This window comes from Silene latifolia, chromosome 6 (genome assembly GCF_048544455.1).
Source record: "Silene latifolia isolate original U9 population chromosome 6, ASM4854445v1, whole genome shotgun sequence".
In the NCBI taxonomy this organism is placed as follows: domain Eukaryota; kingdom Viridiplantae; phylum Streptophyta; class Magnoliopsida; order Caryophyllales; family Caryophyllaceae; genus Silene; species Silene latifolia.
In genome coordinates, this window is record NC_133531.1 from 104,277,736 (window position 1) to 104,303,316 (window position 25,581).

A 25,581-nucleotide genomic window follows, 5' to 3' on the forward strand; every position below is an offset into this window, starting at 1 on the left:
CTCTATGCATGTTGTCTTTCTCTTTTCCATACTTTTAACCCATCCTAAATATAAGCCGAATAGACCCTTCTTAAATAAGAATCTATGGCTATAAAAAAATTAATTATTGTAACTGTTGTCTCTGTTCTGTAGTGCTAGAAAACCAATATCTCCCCAGCAAAATTGATGGATGTTGCACAAAACAAGAGGCACCATAAATTTGAAAAGGGAAGAATATGCACAAGAAAGTCTGAACAGTAATGCTTACTGATATGATACACGGTTTGATGAGCTGGCCTAATTAGTTAGCATCAATTAGTTGCTTGTATATAAACTCCTTGTACATTCTTTTACAACTAACTTAATACAATAAAACAACTTTATTTACCTCTTGCTTTCTCTCTCTAAATTCTGTTACACTAAAAGCTCTAAACCTCCATTAATGGAGATCTTCATCATTTCACATGGTATCATTCGCTAAGGTTTTTTCCGATCCTGCGGTTTTATCCTTTGATTGATTCTTCTAGCTCGTTTGCTGCTCTTTCTCAAGTATTCTTTCATCATACTTCTCGCGTTTATTTCGCGCATTTTTCTCCATTTGAGGTATTTTCGTCACTTTTCTTGCAAATCGCTTCCGCATTTCTTCATCTACACCTTGATCCGCTTCTATTGATATACTTTGATCTTCGAATTGTTTCTGTTCTAAGTTCGTCAATTGTTGATATTTTTTATTATTTCTGGTAATATTCTCTTCTATCTATGGCGGTTGAATCTGATAACTCTGTTACTACTACTCCTTCTCCTTATGCTTGCTTTGATGATCCTCTGTACTTGAACAACAATGAGCAAACTTCGCTTTCTCTTGTTGCCAAGAAGTTTGATGGAACTAAGTTTTTATCTTGGAAACGCGAAGCTTATCTTACATTAATCGCGAAAAACAAGGAAGGTTTTGTTGATTGAACCTGTAAGATGCCTCCTCCCACTGATTCTAACTATCATCAGTGGATCAGATGTGATTATATGGTTTTGAAATAGATTTCTAATTCTTTAACTCCAGAAATCAAAGAAACAGTTGATTATTCTACATCTGCTAGAGAAATTTGGTCTGATTTGTTAGAACGCTATGGTCAAATGAATAATGTTGAAATTTATCAATTAAGGAAGGAGTTATCTGGTATTTCTCAAGCAAATGCACCTATAGTGGAGTATTACAGTAAATTGAAGCGTACTTGGGAGACTTTGGACAGTGTTGATCCAATTCCTATGTGTACTTGTGGTGCCTTGACTTCCTGTACTTGTCAATTACTCAAGCGTTTGTTTGCCAGAGAAACACAGACCAAGCTGATTCAATTTCTGATGGGCTTGAATGGTGGATTTGAGAATGTCAAAACTAATGTTCTTTCTATGGAACCTCTACCTCCTTTAAACAAGGCTTATGCATTACTACAACAAGTTGAAAAACAGAAGCAAGTTATTGATGTTGTGGATGTCCTGGCAGAAGCTAATGCTTATGCTTCTGCTTCTGCTAGACAGTCTGACCACAAACAAGGCAATTGGAAGAAGGCTAAAGTAGATGATGCTCCATCTGAACCAGCTGCAAAATTCTGCACCAATTGCAAGAAGGAAGGTCATCTTATTGGCACTTGTCATAGGCTTATGACATGCTCTCATTGTAATAAGAAAGTTCATATCAAGGAATACTGCTATGATTTTAGGGCTCTCAATAATCCTCAATTCCAAGCTCCTCCATTTCAAGCTCCCTCATTTTTTTCACTCCAAGCGTGGTGCTGCCATTCACAGGCCCTCCAATACTTATTTTCAGAATGGACGGAATGTCTACAGACGTGGAGCACACAATGCAAATGTTATTCAAGAAGAGTATTCACCCTTGGATTTACCTGATGATGGATTTCAACCTCTGGCTCCTGTTAATTCCAGTGATATTCCTTCCTCCTCCAGTCCTAATCCTCTTACTTCTACTTCAGCTTCTGGGGCTTTTACTTCTACTCCTGCTCTTGATTCTGATCTGGTCCAAGAAATCGTTCACTCTGTGTATCAGCAAGTTATGAGAGCTATACCAGAACATTCTGCTAATGCTACTCTGAACTTTGCAGGTATATTACCCATGTCCCATGTCAATACTGTCAATATTCATCACAACATGCATACTTGGATAGTTAACACTAGTGTTAGTGACCATATGACCTCTAATGAACATTTTCTACATGACATTAGGTTACTTTCCCATCCTGTTCACATAGGATTGCCTGATGGTAACATTAAAATTGTTCATAAAGCTGGCAATATGAGACTAAATGCACATATTAGACTGCATAATGTTCTCATTGTTCCAGATTTCAAAGAAAATCTGCTCTCAATAGGTAAACTACTTAAAACTTCTGATGAGTAGTATTTTAGCCGCTTTTTACCCCGCATTTATACCTCATTCCAACTCGATTTTGCGTGCTTAATTGTCTAATTAGCTCATTTATTTACTAATTTATAATAATAGTCGTCGTAATTATATTTATTAATGAGTCGTAATTTTTATTTAATATTAATATTAATATCACTTTATTTTAATAATGTGTAGGTAAGGAGGAGTAATGAGACGGAGAACGAGTAAAACAAGACGAAAATGAGACGGAAATCGAGGAGTTAATCGGGTCAAGGCGGAATTTAAGACGGATTTAAATATAGAAGAAAAGGTGGTGAATCAAATGATAACTAAAGCAAAGTCAAAGTCAGTTTTGTCTTCACCAAGACCAAATCACAGCATACCACTTCCATCATCATCAATATTTCAACCATCATTTTACACCACAATAATTACCAATTACCCATTACCAACCCAATTCACACCCATCTTATTCGTCTAAAACCCGACATTTGAGCTCGGCACCATCCACCGTGCTCCTACACCCTCCTTTTCGGTTTGTGCGCACATCAGCAGCAGCCCATTTTGCCACCACTCACCATCACCGCAATCAACCACCGTGACGTTCCCTGCATCTCAGGCTAGCCCGTGTCACTCCTAGCAGGCCGTACTTCATCCAATTCGAGCCGCAGTCGCCTGCAACTCTGTCAATATCTAGCTTCCCCTCACCAGATCCCGACCACCATCATCGACCAATTCACCACCACAACCCGCAACCAATACCACCACAAACCCGACATCAATCACCGTTCAACAACTCGTCTTTCATTCACCAGCAACCAGTGGCAGCCTTATGACCACCAATCAGCACCGTTGTCACCTTAAACCATCACCAATTGTGCTTTGAGCCGGCCCACCGGCTGCCGCCTCACCGGCTCCCATTCCGCAACAAACTCAAGATGGCTCTCGGTCGGTCAACTGTCTGCCGATTCCTCCAACCGGCTCAAAATCCTATTAATTTCACCTCAAGTTCACAGCGGGTTTTGTGCCGGTGCATAGCCGGCGGCCGGTGAGCCGGCTGAGACCCATGTTGCTGCGATTTTTTTGTGTGTTGTCGTTTTCTCCCCCTTTTCTTTTGTTTATTTTGGTCCATGTTTTTGTTTGAATTAGATGTGTCGAATGTTTTTGTAATGTTAGGTGAGGTGAGAGGAGAGTATATAATAATAATAATAATAATAATAATAATAATAATAATAATAATAATAATAATAATAATAATAATAATAATAATAATAATAATAATAATAATAATAATAATAATAATAATAATAATAATAATAATATTATTATTATATTATTATATTATTATTATTATTATTATTATTATTATTATTATTATTATTATTATTATTATTATTATTATTATTATTATTATTATTATTATTATTATTAACAATCTTCTATTCTCCGACTTACCTAAGTGAACCCAAAGACCTTAATTTTCATTCATTTGATTAGAAACAATTTTCATTTAGCTTAATTTTATATCTTATTTGCATCTTAGTTTACAATTAATCAATCTCACTTTTGTTTGACTAAAATATGATTTGAATCGACTAAGTATACACCCCCGCCATCTTTATGTTTGACCCTGATTAAATACTACTTTTTAATTGGGTTTTATAAATTGTTTTTGGTACCGGAAGTGACGGCAAAAATCGGTCATCAAAATGGCACCGTTGCTGGGGATGGCGTTAGGTTATGCTTAGTTAATTGGAGTTTCTAGTTTTAGTCTTTACTTGTTGTTTGCTTATTTGAGTAGTTACTTGTTTCTTGTAGAGTGAGTGTGTTATTTCTTACCACTAGTGCCTAAAAACGCTAGGAGACTAACGGTTTGTTGAAGTATATGCCTAGAGGAAACGGTAATCCTTTGCTTAGTGACCCAGAACCGGAAAGGCTCTATAGAGCTTTAAGAAGAAGGACCTTAGCAAGGATTGAGAATTCCGACTTGGCAACTTTAAACCAAGGTATCACACCCACCCAATCACACCAAGAAACCTTTACCAAAGAACAACCAAACAACACAATTGATTCCTTCCTACAAAATCTTTTCACAACATACAAATCCACCACCACAAAATCAAATCATGAATCACCAAAGTTTCAACCAAGATTACCAAGACTTTTACCAAGGAACCCAAGGGAACCAAGCCAGCCAAGGCTTCAATCAAGGGTACCAAGATCAAAATTTCAATCAAAACTATCAAAGTTTTAACCAAGGGTACAACCAAGGGTACCAAGAGCAAGGGTACAACCAAGGTTATCAAGACCAAAATATCAATCAAAACTATCAAGGATTCAACCAAGGCTTTGACCAAGGCCAAGGTTCAAATTTTCAAAACCAATATAACCATGATTCCTCTTTCTCACTTGCCAACCAATATTCCAATCAAGAGCCACCACCTCAAGCAAGCAATTTCTTGGGAGATGCTCAATATGACAAATTGTTTAAGATGATAGAAGACTTGGCAAGTTCAACCCTACAAAGCATGAATAGCTTCTCCGCCCATCAAAAATTTCTTGAGACCCAAGTCTTCGAACACATAAAGGAACTCTATGCCTCCCAAAGTACCCTTATTCGTCTAATGGGTTCCAAAGCTCTTGTTGACCCTCAAACAACACCGGATGGATATTTTTAGGGCAAGGGCAAAATGCTAGGGATCCTATGAAGGTAAATGAGGTGAATACAATCATTGTGGGAGGAGAAGTGGCAATGGAAGAAGCATGATTGTCCCTTAATCTTGGTGACGAGTCAATGCCAATATCATTTGAAGTGAGTGAAGAGCATGATGACCCGATTATATCAACTACCTCCGAAGTTGTTGATCAAAGAAGGTGTGAAATTGATGATGAGTTTGTTCTTGAAGAAATAATGGGGATAGAAGTTGAGAGGAAAGAAGTTGAAACCGATGATGAAGAAAAAGAAATGGTAATGTAGGAGGAAAACTCATCGGTAAAACAAGAAGTTGGTGAGTTGGTTATTGAGGAACCGAATGGTACACCAAAACCTTCTTATGTGCCACCTTTGCCTTTTCCTCAAAGGGTGGAAGTGACCAATGAAGACTCATGTGTCGATAAGTTCTTTAACTTGATGAAAATGATGGAAGTCACTCTTCCATCCACGGAAGAGACACCTCATTACACCAACTTTCTTGAGGAAGTTATCTCAAAGCAAAAGAATATCTATGATGATGAGGAAGACCTCTCACCACCAACTCCTTCTAAAATTCATGAAGATGAAGTATGTGTCAATGATAAGAGTGGGAAAGAGGTTAGGACTTTGGAAATGGAGGTTGATTAATTTGAACTTGCCATACTTGGGGAGTTGAGGAGCCGTGAGAAAAACTATGATACTTGTAGTTTTGACACTAATTTAGAAGATATTGAAACTCTCCTCTTTGGAAATGGTTCGGTTTATTTGGAGGGTCAAGAAAATGAGGATAAAAATAACATCATCATGAACCTCAATGTTGAGAAGTTGACTCCTCCCCCTCCCACCTCCTACCAATTTACTTGCCTTGATAAGCATGAAGATATTTCCCGACTTGATGAGTGTAGCTCGGTCACTTCAAGCAAAGAAACCCCAAAGAAGATTGATGAGGAAAGGGTGGGTGAAGTGTTGATGATAGAAGATGAAAAAGGGAAAGAAGAGTTGAAGCTTAAGGTTGGAGAGGATCACCCCAATGTCATCCCTCCCAAATTTGATTCTAGCACTAATACCCCTCCAAAAATAAAGCCAAAGGGTGAGAAAAAGAAACCAAAAAGATGAAGAAAGAAGGTGAAAAGAAAAGGGAAATGTGAGTCAAGTCTAGAAAATGAAGAAGTTCTTGTCCATGACAAAAAGAAGTTTGAAGAAGAAATTGCCCGAAAATGGTCGGAAGTGCACCATGCCATAAGCGGTGTACATGAAGTGTTGTCAAAGCTTGGGAGCTCTTGCTCCATGGAAAAGTTTGAAGTTGTTAAAGGGATAGCGGGAATCCAAGAGAGGGATCCCGGGTGATTGAAGTCTCTTTGATGAAGAGGTTTGGTGGAGTTACTTAAGAACCACCGCATTGTATATATTCTCCTTCTTTAATTAAGTTTTTACCGCATTTTGCATTTAGTGACATGATCCGACTAGGAGTTAATCTAAATTAACTCTCTTTGCATTCATATAGTATAGTTGCGTCACATTTCAATTCCGCAAATAGAATAGATCATGCATTGCATAACTATTTGAAAATCCCAAAAAATTGAAAAACATGAAAAATTTCAAAAATATGTATTTACTTTTCGAATATCCTCTACACATTTATTTCCATCCAGAAATATGTAAATAAATAAGTGTGGGGAGGATATTCTTAAATTTTAAAAATAAAAAAACATGGTATTTATTTTCAAATATTTAAAATAAAAAAAAATATGTTCTTTTAATTTCTTATTCTCTCCCTATACTTTGTTCCATTGAGGACAATGTAAGTTTTAAGTGTGGGGAGGGAAATATCTACTTGGTGAATATTTGTTTATATTTGTATATACTTGTTTGTTAATTTGAAAAAATTATAAAAATACCCAAAATTTTAAAAATTTCAAAAATTTTGCATTGTTTATATTCTATATATTGCATTTGTTCTAACCAATTTAATTGACAACACATGCAAGCATCGGAGAAGACGTTTGGTAAAATTCTTCCAATCCTTTCTCCTTTATCCTTCCTTTTATTTTTGTATATATAAGCATGAAGGAGGACGGGATATTTGATGTGGGTGTTCCTTTTGGGAACCGTTTTGGATATGTTTGTATTGTTGGTGTGTTGTTAGGACTAGAACTTGTATGCATTTAGATTAGACATGTATATATATGTTCACTCTTGCATTCGCATAGCTTGTTCATATGATTAATTGCATTCCATACACGTTGCATCTTGTTTGTAAATATTTGCATAGGGAGTCTAAATGTGGAGGGCATATGTTGCCAATGATAATAATTTTTTTTGCCCGTGTCATTTCCCTCTTGATAGCTCGTGCCTTTTGATGACACATGTTAGGGTTTTTGCTTGCAAAACCCAGAAGTCTTGCTTAACAACCAAGTTGCGACCACCTTGTGAGACCGTATTGGACCCGAGACACGACCTAGGACCGACATAGCTACTCAAATGTGAGGTTAGAGCCTCTTTATGGCCGGTCCATCAAACCGGTCCCGCTTAGGAATTGTGAGTAGTCTCCTTGCATGGTGTGTCATGTTAAAACGTATAAGTATGGTGCTCATTCCTTACCGTAGAAGTGTCGGTGTGCATATTGAGACAATTTTGTTCAAATAAAGTAACCTCACAATAGCCAAATAAGCTTTTGTTATGCCCTTGAGTCAATTGTTTCCTTTTGTTAACCCACTTTGAGCCTAAGCCTTATCGTTTCTATTGCCAACAAAATAACTACATCCCATAAACAACTCACCTTGGTTGAGTAGTTCGTCATTGTGGTTCTTTTGTGGAGTATATTTGGGTTCAAAATTTTGACTCACCTTGGGATGTATGATCTTAATGCTACATGAGTGAAATGCAACTTTGGCTACTTTTGTTTAATAAGAGGTGAACAAGTCGTGAAAAATGCAAGAAAGAAAATCAAATAGAAAAAGAGAAAAAAAATGAAATGAAAAAAAAAATGAAAAGAGAAAAGAATGTATATTTTGTGTCAAATAAAGGGTTGATGGATATGCAATTGATCTTGTTTTGAAAAGAACGAAATGAATGGATAGAAGTGACAATCTTGTCATATTTTGTGAAGGAATTCATTTGCATTGGTTGAGTTTAGTGAATTGGTTAGATGTGTCGACTACTCAATCCGATAGCCTCACATGTCATAAAACGGTGTTTGCACCAATCCCTTTTCACCTAACCCAAGCCCCATTACAACGCAGTTGTGTCTCTTGTATGTGCATCATTTTGACATTTCTCTTGCGGATATTGGATAGAGTACCATATTAGATTGCGGGCATGCTTCGCAAGTCGAGTTAGGAGAGTGATTTTGGTTACATTTTGTCACAAAAATCACCTCGTTCTTTCATTTGAGTGACTAGTGAAACCCGTGAGAGTCGTCTTTTGGTCTCCTTTTGGTCAAAGGTTTGACATGGAGTCGAATCTTGTGTGTGTCGTGTCATTCTTGGGAGTATAGCGAAGTACTTCCCCTTTCCCGCCTAGAATTTGTTTCTTAGGCACCCCATGTTGTCAATATTGGTTACTTGAGCTTGAATTAGGGAGTCGACACCTTGGTAAGACCCCGAGATGACATCCTCCACTATAGATTCTCTTTGTTCGATTTTGAAAACACCGCTTGATTGAGGCAAGTGTGTGCATTTTGATCGGTTCGTTTCTATGCATAATTTGGTAGTTAAGTGCCTATTTGAACCAAAATTTTGTTGCAAGACCTTACTTGCCTTGCAATAGGGCACTTCACCTCATAAGTGTCAAATTGTGAGTTGAAAGGGCTACGGGTGTAGCTAAACCCGATTCGAATTTTATAATAAAGCACTTGCTATTTGCTCATTTTATATTAAGGGTCGTAGTTTAGTTAATGAGCTTACTCGAGGACGAGTAAAGTTTAAGTGTAGGGAGATTTGTTGAGTAGTATTTTAGCCGCTTTTTACCCCCCATTTATACCTCATTCCGACTCGATTTTGCGTGCTTAATTGTCTAATTAGCTCATTTATTTACTAATTTATAGTAATAGTCGTCGTAGTTATATTTATTAATTAGTCGGAATTTTTATTTAATATTAATATTAATATCACTTTATTTTAATAATGTGTAGGTAAGGAGGAGTAATGAGACGGAGAACGAGTAAAACAAGACGGAAATGAGACGGAAATCGAGGAGTTAATAGGGTCAAGGCGGAATTTAAGACGGATTTAAATATAGAAGAAAAGCTGGTGAATCAAATGATAACTAAAGCAAAGTCAAAGTCAGTTTTGACTTCACCAAGACCAAATCACAGCATACCACTTCCATCATCATCAATATTTCAACCATCATTTTACACCACAATAATTACCAATTACCCATTACCAACCCAATTCACACCCATCTTATTCGTCTAAAACCCAACATTTGAGCTCGGCACCATCCACCGTGCTCCTACACCCTCCTTTTTTATTTGTGCGCGCATCAGCAACAGCCCATTTTGCCACCACTCACCATCACCGCAATCAAACTAACGTCGACAACCACCGTGACGTTCCCTGCATCTCAGGCTAGCCCGTGTCCCTCCTAGCAGGCCGTACTTCATCCAATTTGAGCCGAAGTCGCCTGCAACTCCGTCAATATCCAGCTTCCCCTCACCAGATCCCGACCACCATCATCAACCATTTCACCACCACAACCCGCCACCAATACCACCACAAACCCGACATCAATCACCGTTCAACAAATCGTCTTTCATTCACCAGCAACCAGCAACAGCCTTATGACCACCAATCAGCACCGTTGTCACCTTCAACCATCACCAATTGTGCTCTGAGCCGGCCCACCGGCTGCCGCCTCACCGGCTACCATTCCGCAACAAACTCAAGATGGCTCTCAGTCGGTCAACCGTCTGCCGATTCCTGTAACCGGCTCAAAATCCTATTAATTTCACTTCAAGTTTACAGCGGGTTTTATGCCGGTGCACAGACGGCGGCCGGTGAGCCGGCTGAGACCCATGTTGCTGCAATTTTTTTGTGTGTTGTCGTTTTCTCCCCCTTTTCTTTTGTTTATTTTGGTCCATGTTTTTGTTTGAATTAGATGTGTTGAATGTTTTTGTAATGTTAGGTTAGGTGAGAGGAGAGTATATATTATTATTATTATTATTATTATTATTATTATTATTATTATTATTATTATTATTATTATTATTATTATTATTATTATTATTATTATTATTTGTGGACATGGGCCACGGGGCGCTTGGGAACAAGCGTTTGCATTTGTGGAGTCGCCACCAATTTATTGTGGAAAACTGGAAACCGTTTGAATACCTCGTGTCATGTCAAGACACAAAGTAGTGACATGAACACCAAGAATTCGTTACCCTTAGCATTCTATGTCTAGAATGACTCTCGTGGATGTCAATGAACACGGATGTTCACAGAGAACTGGAGTAAGGGGTGAGGGTACGTATTAGGAAGCTCTTTTGATCGAACACCTAATCCCGCCCGCCTCGATAGCGGCCTCTACTAATGATTAGGGAAATTATCTATACTCGATATATTGTTGATTATATGCATGCAATGCAACATCCATAGAATTAATCCTAGCATGTGAGAATTAGACTAAGTCGGTGAACAAGTAATTTAACATACAATAAATGTCAAAGTTGGAATTTAAATTCAATTACATGCGAAGGCATACAAGTGAAACAAGAAATACAATAATGATACAATAAAGGAAAATGAAAATTACAATAATGAAAATTACAATAATTACATCGGGTTAAATGATTTATGTCGAAAATACTTCTAAAACGGATAATTTGAGAAAAAGAATAAATGAATGAATTAACGAACAGGAATTAAGGGTGATAATACGATTAATAGTAGATTAATATGTAAGCTAAAACTAGGTCAAGACAACACGGGAGTTCAGAGACAGAAATCAGCCAGGAACAGGCGCAGCAGAGCTGCGCCCTCTGGAAGAGGCGCAGCAGTCACTGCGTCTGTTCCTTGGCTCAGTTCTGGCTGTGAAGCCGGAATTGCAAATCGTTAATGTTTGTTGGTTAATTTAAGGCTTGATTAATATTATTTACTCGGATGGAAGTGATTAACAGGTTATTTACATATGATAAACGGTCACGAAAGCAATAAACATGGATGAAACTAATTAGAATGAATATTTACAAGATTTAAAGAGGGTTAATTAATAAATTAATGAACTAACTAAATTAATTAGGTTAAATATGATGAATTAATGATGGACTAATGATAGATATGATAATAAACAGGTGAGAATATATCAAAGGTCGAATTCCAGAAACTCAACATGAATGAATCGAATTTCTACAACCCGGCTTGACTTTAATGACGAAAACCCGCAAATATTGGTTATAAGGGATTTAACTCGGGAATTTAATGACGAATTATGTGGTAATGATGAATTATATGTTAAAGATGATGAGTAATATGGTTAACTATCATGTGAACGAAATAAGAACAAACAACGATGAAGAAAAAACAAGAAAGACGAAACCAACAGAGGACGAAGGAAGAAGAAGAGAAGCAGGAATGGCGGCAACCTCAGGAAGAGGCGCAGCAAGTGCTGCGTCCTTTCCTAGAGGCGCAACAGTTGCTGCGTCCCTTCTCGACGTCTGTCTCCTGTTAATCCGTAAAAAGGGTTTAAACAAAGGGTTTTAGAAATTCGTTTTAATTGTATTTTCGACATAAACCTTACAATATGATTACAACAAATAAATAAAAGAGAGATTTACACCCTCAGACTTACATGTTTGACGAAACGAGATGAACTAAGTTAACGATTAGTGATGCTCGACTCGAACGTAACGAAAGTGCCCTCGTAAGAGGAAAACGATTAAGATTGATTAAAGTTGATTATGGTGGAGTTGGTCAAATTGGTCGGTCATGCAAAACGAGACTGGTACTCAGAAGGATCCGAGCTTACGTGGTCGAAAGTTCAAGCACGTAGACGCCAAAAAGTAAGAACGTGGTCTAGAATGCAAAGGGAGAAGAGAAGGGCGGACACTCGCGTGAGAAATATGTGAGACCGAAGATCTCTATTTATACTAATCACGTGGAGGAAGTAGGGTTTTTCGGAGAAACTTTGGAAGTGAATCTCGAAAAGATACGAAAAAAACGCAGAAAAGGACTTGGGAAAAGGCGCAGCAGGCACTGCGTCTCTTGGAAGAGGCGCAGCACCTGCTGCGTCCTTTCCCAAGTGGTTTCCTCCCGCGGAAGAAAGATTTCCGTGTTTAGTTTATGGAATAACGGAATAATTTGGTTTTCCTTAATATTTTGTATGAATATTTCGGGAAATTGTTTACCAAAGATTAAAAGATTTATAAAATATGGAATAGAAATATCCGGAACATTCCAGAACATTCCGACTCTGCATTTTAATGGTTATCAGAAAATGAAGACGGTTTTAGACCCGGACTCCAAATGTACTCTAATTACTGCCAAAACGACCGTATCGGCACGTAGATGACAATTAAGAGGTAGACATAAATGTTTGAGCGATCACTTGACGATAAACTTACGAACTGTCACAAATCGTTCCGCGTACCAAACATGCGGCCCAATCATCACCGGGTGGTTTGCGGGAGGTGCAGAAATGAGGTATCTACAATTATTATTATTATTATTATTATTATTATTATTATTATTATTATTATTGCTTTTTTTTTTTTTTTGCTAAAAGATAAGCTTTTCATTAATAAACCGCAAATTACATCATACAATTTTCAACAAACAATTTCAAGGTGCTAATTTGACATGAGTTGCACCCTCACTAACCATGATCTATCTCTACTAGAGACAGACTTTGTGTGAAAATGAACAAAACGCATTCTAATGGCCTGCTGCACATTCTTTATCACAAGTACAGGCCTCATGACTCTATTAAACAACCTAGCCTCATTTCTTTGTTGCCATATAAAATACCAGGTAGCTATAACCGCAGCAGTACACACTTCATTCCTGATTCTACCCCATCTTCTCCTTACAATCCTGACAAAAGTATGAGCAGGAGTAAAATCAGAACACAACCACTTCCCAAGCTCTTGCATAACCTGCCTACTAAATAAACAACCATGAAACAGATGACTCAAATCTTCTGTCTGTGAGTGATAGATGCAGCACAGATTATCAGTACCAATTCCATACTAAAATAAACGATTCTTCAGCATCAGGGCATTGTGAGCAATGAGTCATGCTATAAAGGAATACTTGGGGACAGCCAGTTGACTCCATATAGCCTTACTCCAGATAACATCAGGTTGCTTATCTCTCACCCAATTGTAGCAGCTTTGAACTGAGTAACCATCCTCACTAATACTCCAAACATTATCAGTAAATCCCTCTGCCAAATGATCACGAACCTGACAGATTTTCCTCTAATACCAGCTGATATCAGGAGGGGGACAATAATATTGCCAGGAGACATTTTTTAAATAGACATGATGGATCCATTATACACAAAGTTTATCTGGCTTGGCTGCTATCCACCAGACTAACTTACCAATCAACGCAATATTCCATTTCTGACTGTTTTTGAGACCTAAACCACCCTCTTTCTTAGGCACACACACCTTAGACCAAGCAATTAAAGGTGATTTGTTGTGAACAATGCTCCCCTCCCATAGAAAATTCCTGCAAATGGCATCAACCCTATCCAGAACACCTTTTGGCAACACAAACATTGCTGCCCAATAATTGTGTAAGGTGGACAAGACTGAGCTGACTAAGACCAGTCTACCAGCATAGGAGAGATGTTTAGCACCCAAACTTCTGATCCTCTTAACAATCTTATCAATTAGGACTGCACAATCTTTCTTTTTTAACCTACCAGCAGTAATTGGTACTCCCAAATATTTGAATGGTAATGTGCCTTCCTGGAAGCCAGATACAGTAAGAATTTCTTCCTTCAGTCTACTCCTTATACCATTAAAATAGGCACAAGATTTCTGTGAATTCATCTTAAGCCCTGAGGTAGCAGAGAAGGAAGAATAGGCTCTCAACAATACCATTATAGAGTGGACATCTCCTTTACAAAACAACAAAAGATCATCCGCAAACATCAAGTGAGTTAACTTCAGTTGCTTACACATAGGATGATAAGTAAATTTGAGCTTCTCAGTAGCACACTTGAGTATTCTACTCAAATACTCCATACACAATGTGAATAAAAGAGGAGACATTGGATCCCCTTGCCTTAATCCTCTTTTCCCTTGAAAGAATCCAAAAGTATCTCCATTAATAGCAACTGAGAAGGTAGCACTACTCACACATTCCATCACTAAACTTCTGAAATAAGGAGGGAAATGAAAAGCCTCAAGAATCTCACTCAAAAACTACCAACTAACAGAATCATAGGCCTTCATTAGGTCCATTTTAAACATGCACCTAGGTGTACAAGCTTGTCTATTATAGAGCCTAACAAGATCTTGACACACCAAGATGTTTTCAATAATGCTTCTACCTTTAATGAACCCTCCTTGACTTAAACTTATCAAATCAGGCAAAACTCCAGCAAGCCTAGTGCAAATGATCTTAGAAATGCTCTTGTATAAGACATTGCAGCAGGCAATTGGCCTATACTGAGTCACATGAGTAGGCATTTTGCACTTAGGAATTAAAGTCTATTATTATTATTATTATTATTATTATTATTATTATTATTATTATTATTATTATTATTATTATTATTATTATTATTATTATTATTATTATTATTATTATTATTATTATTATTATTATTATTATTATTATTATTATTATTATTATTATTATTATTATTATTATTATTATTATTATTATTATTATTATTATTATTATTATTATTATTATTATTATTATTATTATTATTATTATTATTATTATTATTACTATTAGTATTACTATTACTATTATTATTATTATTATTATTAGAAATTAGGAGGGGTCTTACTAATAGACCATACTCTTTATTTTGAAAAGAGATTACACTCTCTCAATTACACTACCATTTTAGAATAGAAATTATATTATATTATTCTCTCTCAAATACTTGTAGAACCCTAGAAAAATATTTCTCCTCTCTTAATTTTCCTCTTATTAAAGTTGTAATCTTTCCTGAATTAGACTTTAATTACTCATCAAATTAGTGTAGATTTAGTCCTAGTCTTAGTTATTTGGGTTGTATTTTGAAGATTTGAAGAAATTCATTCTTCCATTATTATCCAAGCTTGTTACTTTCAACTTAGTTGGTACAATTTCTCTGTTGTTTACATCTTGTTTTTATTTATTTACATTTCTTATGTTGTTTAATTATTATTCATCCAAAGTAGTAAACTTTACCATGTTTATCATGCTTGTTTGTATTTTGTTGGAAATTATTGGTAATTTCTCACCCATGAACATATGGGAGTAGTCTTATCTAAGGTCATGGGGGATCTTGGGTGATTAAAGGGGTAAAATTGGGTTATTAACATTTGAAATTGGGTAATTAATTGGTCTTACTCTTGTGCATATGAAGTGCTTGATGAAATGATTGAATGAAAGTTTGAGTCTTTCATTAGCATGTTTAACTTATCTTGGTGCATTATGCTATTAGATGGTTTAAGAAGTGTTTAATGAGATGTTTGAACGAAAGTTGGAGCCTTTCTTAGACATATTTGATCCATCTTGGTGCCTATGCTATTAGGTAGTCTTTATGCATGTTTATGGTGAGTTTATCTCAACTACGTGTAGACTTGTTTGTAAACCCCTACTCCCATGCCTATGAAATGTTTAATGGATTGCTTAAATGAAAGTTTGAGTCTTTCATTGTCATGTTTAGTCTATCCTAGGTCGAAAGACAATGGAAGGCCTATATGGCATGGTCGAGACGAGTTTTCCTTACTAAGTGAATGCTTGTTGGTTAGCTCTAATTGACTAAGAAATTAGGATCAATCATAGACCGTTATCATTACCCATTTCTTGTTAACAATCTTCTCTTCTCCGACTTACCCAAGTGAACCCAAAAACTTTAGTTTTCATTCCTTTGATTAGAAAAAAATTTCATTTAGCTTAATTTTATATTTTATTTGCATCTTAGTTTACAATTAATTAATCTCACTTTTGTTTAACTAAAATAGGATTTGAACCGACTAAGTATACACCCCCGCCATCTTTGTGTTCGACCCCGATTAAATATTACTTTTTAATTGGGTTTTATAAATTTTTTTTGGTACCGGAAGTGACGGCAAAAACCGGTCATCAACTTCCAATCTTGTACTTCACTTCACTGAGAATATCTGTTATTTTCAGGACCTTTCAAGTAAGGTCACTTTGTTGGAATATGTGTCCTCCGACAATAATGCTGTTCCGGGTGTAATTCCAGAGCAGTATTGTTTACCACGCAAGCTTGGTGAATGGATGTCCTTCCTTGCCTTGACTCTTCCTCTCGGTCTCTCCTGAAACAATGAACGAACTGAGGGCTCGGCTTTGCACCGAGCATATTCACTCCGACGCTCAAGTCAGTGAACTTAAAAGGATTAAGTTGTGTGTTACTTGGCAAAGTATATTGTAGAGAGATAAGGGAGTTTATACCAGATGAATAGTGAGTTTTAGGTTAGATTGTGGATCCCCTTCTCAATGAGAGAAGTGGAGTATTTATAGACTTTCACCTTTTGTCACGTAGTGGCCAAGTGGCCAAGTGGCTAGCAGGTGGAAGGACTGTTCTACCCTCGGCCGAGGGGCCCATGGCAGGTCGGCTGACTCCATGCCGAGGGGTCTTGGATATGAGTACGCGGATATGTCTTCCGGCCGGCTGATGGCTCAGCCGGGTCCCAAGTGACCGACCGACAGGCTGCGTCGGTTAGGCGGTCTAACATGTTGACTTGCTGTCTCTTGATCCTTGACCTTGCTCAATATGTTGACTCGGTCAGGGGATGCAGAATATGCCCCATCAATTTGCCCCCAGCGTAGTCTATGCCGTGGTATTGACCTTCGATGAGTGTTGAGCGTATTCTGCGCAAGTAAAAATTTCTGCCCCGGCTTCTTCTTCCTCGGCTTGGTTCTGCTTAGGCCGTACCGTATCCCCCCTCCACATGGATGTGTAATGGACATCAAATGTGGAAAAGAAGATGTCGCTGGCCGGCGGGTCCAAGGTTAAGAGTGCTTAGGATCGTTGATTGCCCCGGCCGTCTTTGCCAAGCTTGGTTGATCAGCTGGCCGTTTGGCAAGTAGATAACAAGGAGCGTGTTGAAGAAGATACGTCGATTGGCATTCTGCCAAGTAGCGTGTCAGAGAAGATTGGTAACTGTTGTGACGATTGACATTCCGTGGCTGCATGCTTGACATGTGTCTCGTTGTTGATTGGTTGATGCTTCATGGGCTTTGCCCTGATTGGTCGGATTGAGTGGGCTTTGCCCTATAAATAGGAGAGTTAGCCCCTGAATTTGGCCTTCCAAATTCATTCTCTCAAAAATTTTCTTCTTCTCGCTTAGTTTTCTTTGACGAAACTTCTCTCTAGTCTTCGAAGCGTTACTCGGCGTAACACTCTTCCCAAGGTAAACAAACAAATTTTTCAACTTTTAATTGTTTAAGTTTTTGTTGTGAACATGTCTTCTGCTGATGCCGGACCTAGTAATCCTGCGCCGGGGGGTTCCTCGTCGCGCCTTGATGAGGAGGAGGCACTGGCCGCCATCCCGATAAGGTCTGGGGGCCCTAGGTCTCCTTCTCCTGAGGTTGATGACCAGTATTTGGGTGGTTTCTCGGATGATGACGATGGTGATGATGACGGTGATGATGACGGTGATGATGAGGAAAGGACTCATCCTGATGAGGAGAGGCCGCAAATCCTGGACCACGGCGACGCCTGTAAGATCGGCCCTGATCGTGCTTGGACCCATAAGTTCGCCGATTGTTCTGGTCCCGACTTTTTCGAACATCATTTCTCCTTCCTTCGGGGGAGTATAAGATTGTTATTCCTAGAGAGGGTCAGGCCGTCTGTTGCCCTCCCCCGGGTTGTATCGGTGTATACATGAGACACCTGGAGTATGGGCTCCGGTTTCCTCTCAATGCATACGTTGCTGCCATAATTAAGGCAATGAACGTCGTGGCGTGGCGCACCGCATCCGTTGGCCGTCGGACGCTTGTTGGCTTTGTGTGGCTATGTCGGTTTAAGGGGAGGCCCCAACGGTGAACCTATTCCGCGGCTTCATCACCTTCGATTGAATGTCCAAGGTGGCAGGGGGTGGTATAGCATACAGACCGAGCCAGGTTATCTTACCGTCCCCAAGCTCACTTCCTGCAAGGACTGGAAGAAACGGTGGGTATATATTGAGGTTCCAGGGGATTATCCACTGCCTCGGTCCTTCCAGCACCAAGTCAATTTGCGGTGCGAGAACAAAGGGGAGCGTGAGAAATATGTCTCCCGGGGCAAGCTTAAGATGGACGCCTTAAAGGTCCCTCTTAACCCGGACGAAAGGCGGGCAATGAAGCTGTTTGAGACGGAGAAGGATGGGTCGCCGAAGGGATGGATGCCCCCGACGCGGATCATTCTTCAAGATGAGCCGCTCTGCCACGTCGGCCTCATACCGGCCCTAGCGCAGGGTGAGTGGGGTCGGTGTGAGGCCCATCTCTGCTTCTAATGTTTCTGTTTTTTGAACTTTGATTTATTTCTTTTGTTTAACTCTTGCTTCGTTTCCTTCTGACAGACCGTTTTGGCCCTGGATGCATGCGAGGAAATCCTCTTGAAGATGGGACTTGACAAAGACAAGAACGTTGTTGAGATGCATCCGAAGGCCGATGCACGTGATCGCAGACCGGCGCCAAACGACCTTATGGACCAGCAGTTGAAGGGCCTAGATACGACGGCGGCTCAGGCGAAGACTGCCGGTAACATACCGCGCAGAACGCGTAAAACAAAGTCTTCGGCGGCGACGGCGTCAACATCAGTTCCACCTGTAATACTCCGTATTTATAAGTCTTGGGGTACTCTATCGAGTAGGCCTTACTCTGTCGAGTAAGGGTAAGTTGCGAAATAAAATAGTTTCTGACCTGTTGGGCACTCGATCGAGTAGCTGGGGCACTCGATCGAGTAAGGGGGTACTCGATCGAGTACCTTGGGTACTCGATCGAGTGTCCGGTTTTACGGGGAGTTTTCTCGGGTTTTGTTAATTATGCGATTAAGGTATTTAAGCTTCATCGTCGTTATTCTAAATCACTTTTACAAAACCTAAATTCCTGTTTAAGAGAGAAAGCAAACAAGTTCATCTTCTTAATCGCATTCTTAGCAATTCCCGGAGTTCAGACGGTCAGTTCTTGTCGTTGTTCGTACCGTTGAGTTCCTTGCGTCGAGGGTAAGATCTATGTACCCTTTTTATTGTATTTCCTTCGATTTGATTAAACCCTAATTTAGAGATTGGGGGTTTTATGTGTACTATGTGATGTGGTAGTCTCTATGTGTTGTATGATAGGAGGAGGGTTCATAGAAGAGGCTTTTGACTCGTGAAAGAGAGACCGTCTGATCGTGTACATACCAGGTAGGATTTCCTACTCAGTATTAGTCCCATAATGGGATATTGGTTGATGTATTGTATTTGGTTGTTTGATATAATAATTGTATTGTGATTTTGGTTGTGATCGTTGTTGATGGTTCGCGAGGCGTGGCCTCGGCTGAGTGGGGTCACTTGCGGGAGTGGCTTCACGCCCTAGTTTCGCCTTCTGTGGAACCCGCCACAGAAGGGATGTGCACATTAATGGACAAGGTTATCGCTCACTATGTGGAGCGGGGGGATTTGGTGGGTACGGTGCGGTCCCCCACTGGCGGGGCTTGTCCAAAGGGGTCGATATTGAGATGATGGGAATTGGTTGGTTGTGTGTGTGTGTGTGTGTGACAGTTAAGCTGTCTGTTTATCTTATCATTGTTGTTTATATTGATTGTGTGATTAGTACTGACCCCGGTGTTGTTTTGTAAACCTGCGGTGATCCATTCGGGGATGGTGAGCGGATATTGAGCGGTATTGAGATGAGTCTTTGGGATAGGCGGATGCCACGACATGATGATAGGAGTCTTCCGCCGTAGCTTATTAGTTATTTACATTTCATTAGAAACAGTCGGTTTGAGAACATGTATCGTACTTTTGGTTTGGTTTTGAGGATTGTAACTATTCGTTAATTATTTATAATAAACGTTGTTTCTTCATTGTTGTTTGATTATCATTGCCTCGGGTAACCGAGATGGTAATGTCTTCATACCTGAGTGGTCCTGGTAAGGCACTTGGAGTATGGGGGTGTTACAAATGGTATCAGAGAGACGATCCTGAAACCTGTACCAATGAACCTAATGAACATAGGGAGTCAATTAAAATGAACCCGGGGTAAAAGTTGTAGGAGCTAGTGCAAAGGCTTGGGAGACGTCCTAAAGCCGCAGGGGTCGCCCTACAACTTTGAACCGGTCACATGGGGGAAGTGTTTGTCGAGTCGTATGTGTGTTTGGTTAACTTGTGTAAGAATGTGATGAAATGTGTTAATTTTTGGGTGTTGAAGTAGAAAGATGAGCATGTGAAAGAAAATGGTAATAGGTGGGAATTTGTTGATGAGATGATAACATGTTGGATGATTTACGATGTGGCATTTAATAACATGTTGAAATGATCTCGTAGATAGTAGAAAAGATGCGTAGCATGTGTATTATGATATAATGTGATTTATAAGTTTAGCATGTTAGCATATGACGTAACATGCGGGTAGCTTTTATGTATTAGCATGACTCGATCGAGTGGGACTGACTCGATCGGGTGGGTGTTTGACGATTTTGAGTCCAGAATCGTGTTTTTGGGCACTCGATCGAGTAACTAGGGGTACTCGATCGAGTAGGGGGTGTCTCGATCGAGTAGCCTAGCTACTCGATCGAGTAAAAGAGATCGAAGGTCTGTTAGGGTCGATGTTTGGGTACTCGATCGAGTATGTTGGGCACTCGATCGAGTAGCCCGTTACTCGATCGAGTGGGTTTGGGAACTCGATCGAGTAGGTTCTGGGTGGCGTGTTTTCGTGTTTTGAAGTTTAGTACGTGTGTTCATATCTACCCTTTCTTATATATGTATAGTTTCAAGATCTTTGCCGCCAAGAGGACCGCTTTGTATGCGAGAGCCGAGCTTATGACCGTGGATGACATCGTTAAGATGTTAGAGCACCAGGATGCTCTTACCGAGACCCTAAAGAAAGTGAATGAGGATAAGAATAAGGATAAGGAGAAGGAGGTTGATCATTCAAAAATCAGCCTCTACATTGCGAGGTTTAACCCGAAAGAGTACAAGGGAGTTGGGAACCTAACCTTCTTGATAGTTGGCTGTGAGAGAGATGGAGAACATATTAGATTTGGTTCACTGTCACGATGAGATGAGAGTGGAACAGTGCGTTCTATCCGAGGGAGGCGGCGGGCAAGTGGTGGGATTCGGTGAAAGTGAGTGCTAAGGAGATATATACAAACCAAGGCTTACCTGCTATACCTTGGGAGGAGTTCCGTAGGGTTGTGAGGAAGGAGTTTGTACCGGAACATGTGAGGAGTAAGTTGAGAGAAGAGTTTGATGGTTTTAAGATGACTTTGAGATGTCCGTGGTTTGAGTACTACAGTCGTTCAATGAGAAGTCTAGATATCTTTGAGGATATGGGTTTGAGTGAGGAGAATCGGCAGAGGTTTGAGAGGGGTTGACCCCTAAGATTATGGATAAGTTACCCGTGGGAATCCTTACAGATGTTAAGGAAGCTTATGAGAGGGCTGGGAGAGCTGAGAGGTTGGTGGAGATGGCTCAGGAGAGGTCAGGTGGTGAGAAGAGGAAGTTCGAGAGCGAGGGTGGTGGCCAATCGAATCACAAGAAAGGCAACCACAATCGATCTAAGGGATTTTCTTAAGTCCAGGTTCGATCTTTGGGCTTCCTTTGGGCGTGGCCGTGGAAGTGTGAGTAATAGTTGGGGAGTGACTGCTATAGGCGTGGTGGTGTAGGCCACAAGAGACATGAGTGCACAAGTGCACCGGGATCTTTCCGGAGACTGCGCAGAGCTTCGCGAGCAACAGACCGGGGATCATGGCTAAACCGGGAAGTCGAGTTACCAGAGTGGAGGCAACCGCAACGGCGGTAATTCTTATCAGAAAACCACCAGCGAACAACAACAACAATCAAGGGTCGGGTGCTAAGCCGACCACCTCGGCCCGATCTTGTCCGGGAGGTGGGCGGAAGACCAATGGCAAGTTATTCATGATGGAGAAGAAAGCAGCTGAGGAAGATGCGCACGTTATCACCGGTACATTCCTTGTTAATGGTATTCCTACCTTTGTTTTGTTTGATTCGGGGGCTTCTCAGTCGTTTGTGTCTTCGAGTCACGTCAAACAGTTGGGTTTGAGAGTATATGAGTCTGTTAGTGAGCAAGTTTTCATACCTTCGGGTGAGTCTGTATCGTGTGGGAGATTGTTCAGAGATGTATCTTTGATAGTTGGGCAAGTTGATTTCCCTGTAGACTTGCTAGAGTTTCCTTTTAACGGTTTTGAGATGATAGTCGGGATGGATTGGTTAGGAAAGTATAAAGCTAAGATAGACTGTCATCAAAAGAAAGTGTCTTTAAGAGGTCCTAAGGGCGTTAGTGTGTCTTATCGTGGGTTTCTAGTCAAACCCAAAGTTAAGTTGATTGCAGCTGTCACCTTGAAGTCTTATCTGAGGAAGGGATGTCCTCTGATCTTGTGCCATGTGAGAGATGATCGGATAGAGAGTCCGAAGCGATTGATGAGATACCAGTGGTGGGAGAGTTTGCGGATGTTTTTCCGAGAGAAGATTCCGGGTTGCCACCGAAGAGGGAGATAGATTTCACTTTGTTGAGTTGAAGCCGGGGACGGGGCCGATCTCTAAGGCACCGTACCGTATGGGTCCTAAGGAGATGGAGGAGCTTAGGAAGCGAGTTGGATGATCGATAGAGAAGGGATACATTAGACCAAGTGTATCGCCGTGGGAGCACCCGATTCTTTTCGTGAAGAAGAAAGATGGGAGTTTGAGGTTATGCATAGATTACGGGGAGAGCCGAACCGTGTGACGATAAAGAACAAGTATCCTTTGCCAAGGATAGATGACCTGTTTGATCGGTTGAGCGGTGCAACATCTTTTCTAAGATTGATTTGAGGTCGGGGTACCATCGGTGAAGATTAGAGAGGTGGACATACCAAAGACAACTTTCACGTCGAAGTATGGCCATTATGAGTATGTGGTGATGCCGTTTGGGTTGTCTAATGCGCCGGCGTGTTTATGGATTTGATGAACGAGAATCTTGAGACAGTTCTTGGACCAGTTTGTAGTGGTGTTTATCGATGACATCTTAGTCTACTCTAAGACTAAGGAGGAGCATGAGGAGCATCCGAGGATCGTGTTGCAGACTTTGAGGGATCATGAGTTGTATGCTAAGTTGTCCAAGTGTGAGTTACGGTTAGAGAAAGTTGCTTTTAAGGGCATGTAATCTCTAAAGATGGGGTAGCCGTGGATCCGGCGAAGATTGAGGCGGTGACAAAGTGGGAAGCACCAAAGAATGTTCTTTGAGGTTTGGAGTTTCTTGGGTTTAGCTGGATACTACGGACGGTTCGTGAAAGATTTCTCCAAGATAGCTAGACCGATGACAGCGTTGATGAGGAAAGAGAACAGGTTTCGTTGGGATGAGAGTTGTGAGACGGCGTTCCAAACATTAAAGGAGCGTTTGACCACGCTCTGTCTTAGCATTGCCTGAAGGGAGCGAGAACTTTGAGGTTTATACGGATGCCTCGAAGAATGGGCTGGGATGTGTGTTGATGCAGAATAGTAAAGTGATTGCCTATGCTTCTAGGCAATTGAAGCCTTATGAGGAGAACTACCCTACTCATGATCCGGAGTTGGGTGCGGTGGTGTTTGCTCTCAAGATTTGGAGACATTACCTTTATGGAGCAATCTTTAAGGTATTTTCCGATCACAAGAGTCTCAAGTACATCTTCACGCAGAAGGAGTTGAACATGAGACAGAGGAGGTGGATGGAGCCGATTGGCGATTATGACATGGAGATCATCTACCATGAAGGGAAGGCCAATGTTGTTCTTGATGCTTTGAGTAGGAAGAGTGTACATTCTCTGTATGCACTCTATCCTTGATGAGGCGAGGATGAGGTAGTGAGTTTTGGGATACATATGATGCGAGAAGGAGATGCCATGGGTGATATGACAAAGACATCTTGAGTTTTATGATGATATTCGAGGTAAGCGTGCTTTGGATCCTAAGATAGTGGAGTGGAGAGTCAGGGTAGAAAAGGGGCGGTGTCCTGTTTTCTATTCATACAGATGGTAGTTTGAGGTTCGATGGTAGGTGGTGTGTTCCTAATGATGAGGAGTTGAAAAAGACTATCATGACAGAGGCACATTGCACACCATATTAAGTTCATCCAGGAGGAGACAAGCTATACAAGGATTTGAAGAAAACGTTTTGGTGGCCTGGATGAAGAAAGAGACAAATTTGAGTTTGTGTCCGTTGTTTGACATGCCAGAGAGTTAAAGGGGAACAGAGACGACCACAAGGTAAGATTCAGTCTTTAGAGGTACCTGAGTGGAAGTGGGAATCCATTTCCATGGATTTCATTGTGGGTTTGCCGAAGAGTCAACAAGGTAACAACATGATTTGGGTGATAGTGGATCGTCGACCAAGTCGGCTCACTTTGTTCAATGAAAGATACATGGACTAAGGCACAATTGGCTATGGCCTATCGAAAGAACGTGCTTAAGTTACATGGAGTCCCTAAGGACATAGTGTCCGACGAGAGATGCGAGGTTTATATCGAGGTTTTGGAAGGAGTTGCGGGAATCGTTGGGAACAACTTTGAAGATGAGTACAAAGATTTCATCCTGCGACGACGGGCGGATCGAGAGAACAATCAAGACTCTTGAGGATATGTTGCGAGCTTGTGTAATGGATTTTGGTGGTAGCTGGGAGCAGAGGTTGGATTTGATAGAATTTTCTTACAATAACAGCTATCACACAAGTATTGGCATGACACCGTTTGAGGCTTTGTATGGGAGGAGATGTAGGAGTCCAATCTGTTTGGACGATAGTGCTGAGGCAGTGGTTTTAGGACCAGAGATAGTGCATGAGATGGTGGAACAGATTAAGATGATCAGGGAACGGATGAGAGCAGCTCAGGATCGACAAAAGAGTTATGCAGATCTACATCGTCGGGACATAGAGTTTCAAGTTGGGGACAAGGTTCTTTTGAAAGTGTCTCCTATGCGCGGGGTTATGAGATTTGGGAAGAAAGGCAAGCTAAGTCAGAAGTTTATAGGGCCTTATGAGATCTTAGAGCGAGTTGGGGAAGTTGCTTATCGTCTGGCTTTACCAAATTACGTTAGAGAGAGTGCATAATGTGTTTCATGTATCGCATTTGCGGAGTATGTGAGTGACCCGTCACATGTGTTGGAGGCAGAGAGCTTAGAGCTAGATGAGTCCTTATCATATCTTGAGGTGCCT

The 25,581-nt window shown here is 40.3% G+C and overlaps 1 protein-coding gene across 1 annotated transcript; it reads left to right on the top strand.

The window, feature by feature from the left end:
* The first annotated feature begins 738 nt into the window (after positions 1–738).
* LOC141588422 (uncharacterized) lies at positions 739–2,389 on the top strand. Its single transcript, XM_074409866.1, has 3 exons — positions 739–925; positions 1,037–1,606; positions 1,695–2,389. Exons 1-3 carry the CDS (start codon positions 739–741, stop codon positions 2,387–2,389), a joined length of 1,452 nt encoding a protein of 483 aa, XP_074265967.1.
* Positions 2,390–25,581: the final 23,192 nt, after the last annotated feature.

Bases quoted from the DNA above. Each gene is read 5' to 3' on its own strand.
- LOC141588422 (XM_074409866.1), top strand. From the start codon at position 739: ATGGCGGTTGAATCTGATAACTCTGTTACTACTACTCCTTCTCCTTAT. The intron at 926-1,036 runs GTTTTGTTGATT...CTTTAACTCCAG, and splicing joins AATCGCGAAAAACAAGGAAG to AAATCAAAGAAACAGTTGAT. The intron at 1,607-1,694 runs GTCATCTTATTG...CTATGATTTTAG, and splicing joins CACCAATTGCAAGAAGGAAG to GGCTCTCAATAATCCTCAAT.